The following is a 9,943-nucleotide window of genomic DNA, read 5'->3' on the forward strand; positions in this document are numbered from 1 at the left end:
ATAAATTTAAGTTTTGCAAAATTAGATGTATTATGTACTTGCATATGATGTATACATATTCTGATATGCACTTATGTATTATATTTATTTATTCTTTTATGTATGCAGTATTCTTCTAACCACCTATGTGGTATTCGATTATTTAGTAAGGTTAACCTAAAATTCCATATTTTAGTCTAGTATAATCAATGCTTTACAATTTTCACATGGCTTATTTATATTACTTTTAACCTATGTTTAAGACTTATTAAGTAAGATAGTTACTTTGCTGCCTTTTTATATGTAGAATACCCATTAAGTAAATACTTAGTATATTTGTATTTCGTTTATCAAAACTACAATCAGTTTTTATACCATTTACATTTTTTGATAGCCTTCAAAGTGGCTACGGTTTAATTGAATATTGGAGTGTATATCTAACCAACATTGAACACTTGTGTGCTGACTTGAGTAAATACAAGATCCCACGTTTAATTGTTCTTTAGCAATTTTATTCAAAAATATTTCAAATACATAGTAGGTATACGATTTATTGGCATATTATGCGCAAAATATCACCTACCCTAGTTTTTAACCAGTCTAAATATTTTAATTAAAAATGCCATCATAAATGTATACAAGATAGTAGATGACAATTTTGAAGTCCCGCCGCCGACTACATGTAAAACTAATTGATTGTTTTTCGGCTAAAAGCTATGCAGGACGGCTAAATAAATTCAAAAATACGACTTAAAAAGTCGTAAAACAGGTACGTTCAGATAATTGCAATTTATTACTCTACTCAGAGTGGTTTTAGAGTAAAATTGGTAATTACCTATAATAAAAAAAATAATAATAATATTTTGAAGGTAATCTTATATCCGTTTTTAAACTTAAATTATTTCTTGTTTAATTAAATGTACAAAACTCCATTTATTTTACTTTTTTAAAATAACTGTAACTTTTATGCATTATCTTGAAAAACGGATATAAGGTTTTCTCTAGTATATTGATATTGCTTATAGTATATTTACTTTATAGTAGGTGCTATATACTTATACTTTAATAATTTATTGTTATAAACGATTTTGCTGTGGACAGCTATGGAACGAAGTTATCACTCTTCTCCGTATGTAAGTCATAAGGATATTTTTACACAACAAAATTGATGTTATTGCGTCCTTTAAAGTCTTAAGTCTAAACTAATAATTATTCCTATCTTAATATTAACATTACCTCAAAAATATTTATCTTTTTCTTAATTTTAATTTTTTAATGTATTCCATTTGATTTTGTATGTGTCCTACATATGTATACCGCGTGTAATTTGTATACCTATGACATTTTTGTTTATTTTTTAAAAATGATACAGTAGTTGTACACATCAAAACCATCTATTACTTATAAGGTTCCACCTTTTTATCTATTACCAACTACAATCTAATTAATTATACTTTTATACTTTTTTACAATTTACCAAGATACGAGTCACGTGTTCGTCCAGTAATATATTTTGTAATTTATAAATTATATACCTATCTACATTAAATAATAGAATCTCCCTAGTAGCAGGTTACTGTTTAAAATATATAAACACAAACATTTAAAAATTATTTTGCATTGGGACTTCATAATTTTTTTTTATATCTATGATTTGAAAGTGTAATATGATATTCAAATAATAAGTTCGTGTACCTCCAACAAAAAAAAAAAATTTTCCAAATCGGTTACAAAAACAAAGTATCTGTACCCAGTCCAAAAACCATTTATGTTAAAAAACAATCTGTACAAACTTAATATGTAAATTATAATATATTTATAATATAAATTTAAATTAAAAGCTGTTCATTGGAAATCGCATCATAGGTAATTAATAAAGGCATTCGAGTATGTTAGGTACTTAGGTATACTTCTAGATTGAGATAACAGTTTATAATTTTACGAAATACATTAAATTGATATATACTATGGTCAAAAAAATTGAAACTATGTTAAACACTCATTAAATATGAGTTAATTTTTTTCTTATTAAAGGTAAGAAAATTTATGAGGAACAAAAAATTTCGAATCGTCAATAATTCTAATAAAACAAATGAATATGGACGAGTTGTTATCACTCTAAAGTATAGAAGGTACCAACGATTATTACTTTAATATATTATTTTATCGTCAAATTCTCAACTAGTTTCAAATTCTAGTTTTTCTTATAACGTTCTTTAACAATTGATTATTATGAGGGATTTTTAATTAAGGTAATATACAGTATATAATATTTTATTTACTGTTCTGTCGTCATCGTAAATTAGAGTACCGGCAATGCGTAATCGTCGTCTAAGAGTCTCTTCATTCAGTCTCTTCTGTCTATTTTTTTGTTTATGTTATTATCAATTAAGCTTATTGTTCAATATTGTAACAGATAGCGTAATAAATAAAATTTTGTTAAAAAAAAAAAAAAAAGAGTGGATCGACCACAGGTAACTATGGATTAGTCAATACTAAATTCGTTTGAAAATATCGTTGTCGTGGTGCATTAGAAGCCCGACCAGAAGAGGTCAGGCAGTTGAAAAAATTATATTTCTAGACTCCTTTAATTGCTCCCCTCCACGGAAATCTTTAGTAAAAGGCGAAAGATTTTTTCGATTTGAAAGGGAACCGGACTACCGGAGTTATCGTTGGGTCGGCGTTCGGTCACCTATATGCAATCGAAGATCTGACGGCGCCGTGCAGTCGGCTGGACGGTGTTCAGTGTTCACACAACACCCGTGTCCCGGTTACCATGTCGCAGTGCGGTCCGCTCGGGTCCGGTGCAAACTTTCGACGCCGGTTCGACGGTCGACCGCGAAAACTCGCGATCGCGGCGAGCACGAAATGCTGGGCCGTCCGCGTCATAACCGCGTAGACTAACGATTTTGCTCTCGAACGCCATCTATCGGCTGTTTTTTGAAACACCAGAGCTTCGGCGAGTTTCCGATCTCCACCGCCGCCGGCTTCCCGATGTACCATTATTATACGTTGATAAAAGCACGACGACATAATCGAACGGGTGCGTCGCTTATTGTTCTCCGACTGTGAGGTGCCGTGATCGGCAAAAACGTCCAAACAATAGATCGTTGTCGACAATAAGTGTTTGTTATTGGTCTCGTGAAATAGATAATTCTCATTTCGACTAATTTTCGAATCAATCGGTGTATATTTATTCTTGTACTAATATCATATATCTCTCTTTAGCCCGTGTACCACACCGTTATTTGTATTCAAAGACGAAAACATTTACGATATTATTATGAGGATAAATCGAATTATTTTTTTAATTGAATGTTTTATAATATACTAGCTGTCTCGTCACAGCGTTGTACGTGTATTATATACCTATATAATATACCCTCTTTTACCCCCTTAGAGATCTAATTTTGAAAATTCCTTTCAAAAAAAAAAAAATAATAATATTTACAAATAATTCTGTCAAAAATAAAATAATAATAATATTTACAAATAATTCTATCCACATATTATTATTAAAAAAATGATTCTTTAGTTATAATTATAATTTGTATGGTTAATTATTTTGATTGTGTACATGCCGATGAGCGGCTATAAATGTAAGTCTGCCGACAGCCACCTTGTTAGACAATGTGCTAAAATTCAATTTTATGCATGCATTCTTATACCTGATCTGCCCGATTGCAACCAAAAAAAAAAAAAATACCAAGTTCTTCTAAAAAATTAAGAAAGTTGAGCGGAAAATTAGTTATTAATCAAAATAAACATACAAATGGTATACATACTATTATGAAATCATATTTTGTTTTATTGTGATCTAAACATTAAACATTTGTAAACAAAATACAGTTATTTAATCAACTAATTCTGTTATCAAGCCATCTAAACGTGTAATATACTATGATGTGCTTAGTATCTAAATGTTAACACTACTATACCATTGTTTCTTACAGATTTTTTAGCTAGATAGTAGTTAGTTAGTTCATGTAAGTATTCATAAAATATAGTAATTAATATTTAATACCAATCTTGTTGAGTATTTCAATAAGTGTTTCAAATACTAACTTAACTAAGTATTGGAATAGTAAATACGTAAGTACTTTTATTTCTGAATGCATTTGAAAAGTATGCTTAATATGATTGACTATTACTCATAGGTAATAGTATAATACAGTGTGCAAATAGACGTTAAATGAAGTCTGAAATACTGAATTTCGTATGAAAACTAAAAAGTAAAACTCGTCATGAACTGTTTGGTCGTCGTCATCAAACGTATAGATAATGTGGGTTTAGAGGTAATATTGAATTACAAAATATCAATATATATAGTCTAAATCGACGAATAAGTAGGTAATAACTAATAAGTCATACCTAAACATTAGACGCCTAGTATAATGTTACGTATACATTTAAACCTATACTATTGATTATGACTAAAAATATAAAATACGTGTATTATAATTTAATAATTATAGATTAACGCTGTATACTCGTATACGGTGAAGTACCTATATTGGGCTAGAAAACATTAAACATTGAATCAGTTATAACTTATAACTGGTAAATGTCATATATTATTTAGGTATTATTTTAGATTATATTAAGATTTCGATTCAATTTATTTTGGTAAATACTTATATGCAGTTAATATATGCAGTGGAGGATTGGCCCACGGGCCACGGGGATACAGGTAAAGTTTCCAGTGGTTCGACTTTTAGTTTGAAGCTCTGGACCGATGTACTTGATTACAGATTATTTGATAATATTTAACTGATTTCATTTTAAACTCTCAACAAGTGTACTTATACTATTTGTTTTAGTATTTTGATTTTTTTATGATGGGTGTTTTTTTTTTAAAACAATATTTTATGACTGTCATTATTTTTTGAGGCAGTGAATATGTTTTGATTTTCTATTCAATCATCTTTTTTGGTAGGAAAGTGAACTCAGTTGGTAATTTGGGTAGTCGTAAAAGTAAAAGTTACGTGCTCACATGATGAATGTATATCACATTAAATTATAAATAAAATAATTTATAAAAAAGGTTATTTTTGTTGACAGTCAATTATTAATTATTTTAAAATATAACATGTAGGCAAATAAATGTAAAATATATGTTTAGCTGTGTTTGTTTTTCGTGTACGATAGGTAAAACTAGATTCGTATACTTTACTTGGTGACTCAGAGGTGTAGCCAGGAGGGGGCTAAAGGGAATATAGCTCCCCCATACAAAATTCCCGGCTACGACACTGTATGATGTATTTTATATCTACGACTATTTACGACAAAAAAAGTCGACAGTGCGTTTATTATTGGTTGGTCAAATTTACATTGCTATGAGGAAAAACAGTTACATACATTCGATATCTACGAATCGTTACCTAGTATTTTATAATACACGATATTTCTCGCATTTTACGAAGTAAAATTTCATCACGAATATTGTACAGATAAAAAGTATGACAAGAGGGCACTATAATATGTATTATGTACACGATAGTTACGACAAACGCGGTATAACTAAATTTCGTCCCACATCGTCATTATCAGTAGACAGTTTTCAAGGGGGGGGGGGAGTGAATCTATTTTTTAAATCTATATATTATACGTATTAATAGTAAGAATAATAATAAATAAATACTATTATACAACGAAATATTATATTATACATATTAATAATAATAAAGAATAATATGTATTAATAATTTTGATCATTTTAATTTTGTTGACATAATAGTAATTATATATATTACAAACTGTTATGGCAGGGGCGGACGCCCCTTCGCCCCCCCCCCCCCTTGGGGACGCGCCTGGTCATTACAAGTAGCTAATAATATTATAGCCGCTGAATCTTCTTACTTCGAAACGTCGTTTGCTATGTAACTATCGTTACTGATAGTGTTGTATTCAAACGGTTATGCTTTGGAACCTCATTGAGCCTTTTTTGAATATTCCACCGGTACTTCTTTATTACCTGTAATATTATAAGTGCCAGAATAAAGCTACACAAATAATGACTGAAAACGTAAATAATACGTCTGTCGATTCTAGCTGTATGTCAGTGTACAATGAGGTGTGTAATATTGAATCAGTTATTACTACCAAAAATTTATATACAAAAAATATTTTATTTGTATAATGTAGAAATTATAATTAAAAGCACAACGATGTCATTTAAATTTCTCAAATCGTATGATACAATGATATAAAGTACCTCATAAAGTACCAGCAAGAATATTTTACAGACGTGGTACGATCATTTATTATGACAACGAGAGGGCGGTATTGGTACATGATCGTCGCCGTCGACAACTGACTCGATTCCCTTGTGGCTTGTACGTGTAGTGTGACATTCCCATCGACGGTGGCGGCTATCGGCGGTCACGGCCGTCAAATTTTCGTATGTCGAAACTTCGTTTGTTGTAATTCCATTGCAACGATACTGATCGTGTTGCATGTAAACTGTTATTTGCAAACTCGTATATATTTTACAACCATTACTCAAAAGAAAAAACACATTTGAGTAGAAATAGACAATGAAATACGCGTTTTTGTAAAATAGTATTTCGTCAAAGCGCCCGTTTTCCACTGACACTAGATAGCGCTATTGAGCTTTATTATATGTCTGATCGAATCGTCGACAATTAATCTATAAAATAATATATTTAAAGGCAATTATCTTCAACTTGTGAGGGGCAGCACATCAAATATTGACGTGTATGACCGTTTCCCAAAATGCGATTTTTCGAAAATCGATATTTTCGCTCTACCGAACACGCTCAAATTTGAAACTGCAATCGTCTTAGAATTGCAATTATCTTTAAGATACCTCAGTGATGTTGAGAGTGTATCGCTTCTCGGCCTATCGGCTAAGATCAAAGTGTAGTATCTGTTCTTATCAGCTTAACATCTGATACACCTTTCATTGAAAGGTTCAAATGTTAAACTAATTTTTTCAAAATTGGTGGAGATTTTGGGGCTTGCTCCTGCTCCACCGCGGGTTGACCCGGTATTGCAGTACCGCCGGGAACGGCCCACATATCAATTGATCGTAGTACTATAAGTAAATACATTTTTTTTTCAAAAACTAAAAGTTTTCGATTTTGAAACTTGAAGTTTTTCGATTTTCAACATAGTGCGGGACGTTTACGCAGGAGCGTCATCTTCGGTCAGCGTGGCCGGAGGTATGACCGGCAATATCCCAGTGAGGTCCGGCATTAAACAGGGGTGCCCAATGAGCGGGTTATTATTCATTATGGCCATCGACCCGGTCGTAGCCCGCTTGCAGGGCACTTCTGCCGATCACCGGGTGTTAGCGTTCGCCGACGACCTCTGCCTGATCGCCGACAGCCCGGGGGAGCTCCAAGCATCCATCGACGCGGCCCACAGCGGCCTGGGTATGCTTGGGCTCCGGCTGAACGCCGCGAAGTGCGCTTCGTTGCACCTCTCCGGTCGACGGCCCGTGGGGGCCCGGAACACGCAGTTCATGTTGAGTGGTTCCCCCCTACGCCCACTCGCGGAGGGTGAAGCCGCAACTTTCCTCGGCGCCCAGGTCGGGTTCAATGTCATCCCGCCCCTCTCCACGCTAGCCGAAACAATCGAAATCGGCCTGAAGATCGTGCGGAGCAAGCTCGCTCCGTGGCAGCGGATTGACGCACTGAAGACATTCTTCTATCCCTCGACCGTCCATCTGCAACGGTTGGGGGTTTTCAACAAATCAGATTGGGCACGGGTTGACAGAATCATGCGACCGGAGATAAAAGCGACCCTGTACCTTCCCCAAGAGGCATCCGGGGAGTACCTTTACGGGTCCACGAGGCGAGGATGCTGCGGTGTCAGGATCCTGGCGGAGGATGCAGACATCGCCGCTGTGGACAGTGGGTTCAAGTTGCTGACGTCACCGGACATGAGGGTCGCTGAGGATGCAGCTGCACACGTGGAGGATGTCACAAGGCGGAGGATCTCCAAGGACCCGTCCATCCACGAGGTCGCCTCCTACTTGTCCGGCGTAGATGAGGGTGTGTTCCGGGAGGCCCGGGGCACGGGCGTCAGCGGTGTGTGGTCAAGGGCGCGGAACGCCTCCAAGCGGCTTGGTGTCAAGTGGTCGCTGGAGGGCGCTCCCGAGATTGCACACGAAGGTACGGTAATGGGTAAGAAGCAGAGGCGGGCGGTCATGAGGACGGTCCGAGACACATTGCGGCTCAAACGAAGCGACGCCTTGATCGCTAAACCCGATCAAGGTAGAGCCGTTGAATGTGTGGCCGCCCACTCTGCTTCTGCCCACTTCTTGAGGGAAGGTGACTTCACGAGGTTCGCGGACTGGCGTTTTGTACATCGCGCCAGACTGAACCTCGTGCCGTTAAATGGCTCCTCGTCCTGGAGGGCCGGTGATCGTAGGTGTAGACGGTGTGGGTATATAAATGAAAGCCTAGCCCACGTCGTCGACCACTGTATGCGATACACCGCGCTCTACTTGGCGAGGCATAACGCGATTGTCACCAGAATCAAGAAGGCGGCGTCCACTAAGTTTGAGGTTCTCTCCGAGAATCAAGTCGTGGGCAACCAGGGCTTGAGACCGGATTTAGTTCTGAAGAAGGGCCCAAACATTTATATAGTGGACGTCACCGTACCTTTTGACAACCGCCTGGCGGCATTCGAGGCGGCCGCCGCGGAGAAAAAATCCAAATATGAGCATCTTCGAACAGAGTTAGCCGCCCAGCACGGATGCGAGGTGCTGGTAATGCCGTTCATTGTAGGCGCCCTGGGGTCATGGGACCCAGGTAATGATATTTTTATGAAGGTCCTGTGTAGTCGCTCGTACGCCACACTAATGCGCAAGCTGTGTGTGAGCGATACGATAGCGGCTTCACGGGACGTGTATATTGAGCACCTGACCGGTGTTCGGCAGGTCCGCGAATAACCTTAACTTTTTTCTTTTCTTTTTTGTATATATACACATGTCTCATATTTTTATACTTTATTCTAATTTATCTAGTTAATACCATGCTGAACTTGCCTGTGAGTTCCATGTCTTTTTTATATTTTGTAATTTTTTGTAATTTTTGTAATTTTTATCGATTTATTGTTGTTTGTCACTTGTGATTCTTCTCAGTGATTTTTATTTATGCTGATATTCCTCTTTGTTTGATGTTTCCCCCCCCATGATATTGTATTCTCCCATAATTTGTATCCCCATAAAAATTTTTAATTAAAATCTGTTCTTATCAGCTTAACATCTGATACACCTTTCATTGAAAGGTTCAAATGTTAAACTAATTTTTTCACAATTGGTGGAGATTTTGGGGCTTGCTCCTGCTCCACCGCGGGTTGACCCGGTATTGCAGTACCGCCGGGAACGGCCCACATATCAATTGATCGTAGTACTATAAGTAAATACATTTTTTTTTCAAAAACTAAAAGTTTTCGATTTTGAAACTTGAAGTTTTTCGATTTTCAAAAATTTTGATTTTGAATTTTTCGAAAAAAAATTTTGGTTTTGGTTTTTCCTAAATTTAAAATAGTGAATTTCTGATGCGTCCGTCAATGATATGGTTCACGTATTTTCGAAATTTAGGATTTTGGATTTCATCTTTTAATAAATTAAATCCCTAGTTTCCGAAACTTTTTGATTTTTCCAAAGTAATATATTACATTATTACCTATTGCACTTGGATTGAATAACCCAATTTTGGTTAAATACCAATTAATATTTCGTGTTACACTCAGAGGCAAGAGTCCTTGAAGTCTGAAGATAAGTGAATTTAGAATATTATTGCTTGCACCTGTGTTAATAAGTTATTTGATAGCTTTAATAACGGTCGTGCATTGAGATAGATATTCGTTGGTGCGGCTGCATACTACTTGCGTCCTCCAAAACATAAATTTTACAGGTAGTAAATTTAGCAGGTAACTTGCGTTCGTTTGAGGGGCGCAACACAACAATATTATTTCTTATCTGCTATCA

At 35.7% G+C, this 9,943-nt stretch overlaps 1 protein-coding gene across 1 annotated transcript; it reads left to right on the forward strand.

Moving 5' to 3' along the window:
* The first annotated feature begins 7,234 nt into the window (after nt 1–7,234).
* Nucleotides 7,235–8,899, forward strand: LOC111031251. Its single transcript, XM_022311122.1, has one exon. It carries the CDS (start codon nt 7,235–7,237, stop codon nt 8,897–8,899), a length of 1,665 nt encoding a protein of 554 aa, XP_022166814.1.
* The last annotated feature ends 1,044 nt before the right edge of the window (nt 8,900–9,943 follow it).

Source organism: Myzus persicae, unplaced genomic scaffold (assembly GCF_001856785.1).
Source record: "Myzus persicae strain clone G006 unplaced genomic scaffold, MPER_G0061.0, whole genome shotgun sequence".
NCBI lineage: Eukaryota > Metazoa > Arthropoda > Insecta > Hemiptera > Aphididae > Myzus > Myzus persicae.

Excerpts from the sequence above, each read along its gene's own strand:
- LOC111031251 (XM_022311122.1), top strand. The coding sequence starts at position 7,235 with ATGGCCATCGACCCGGTCGTAGCCCGCTTGCAGGGCACTTCTGCCGAT.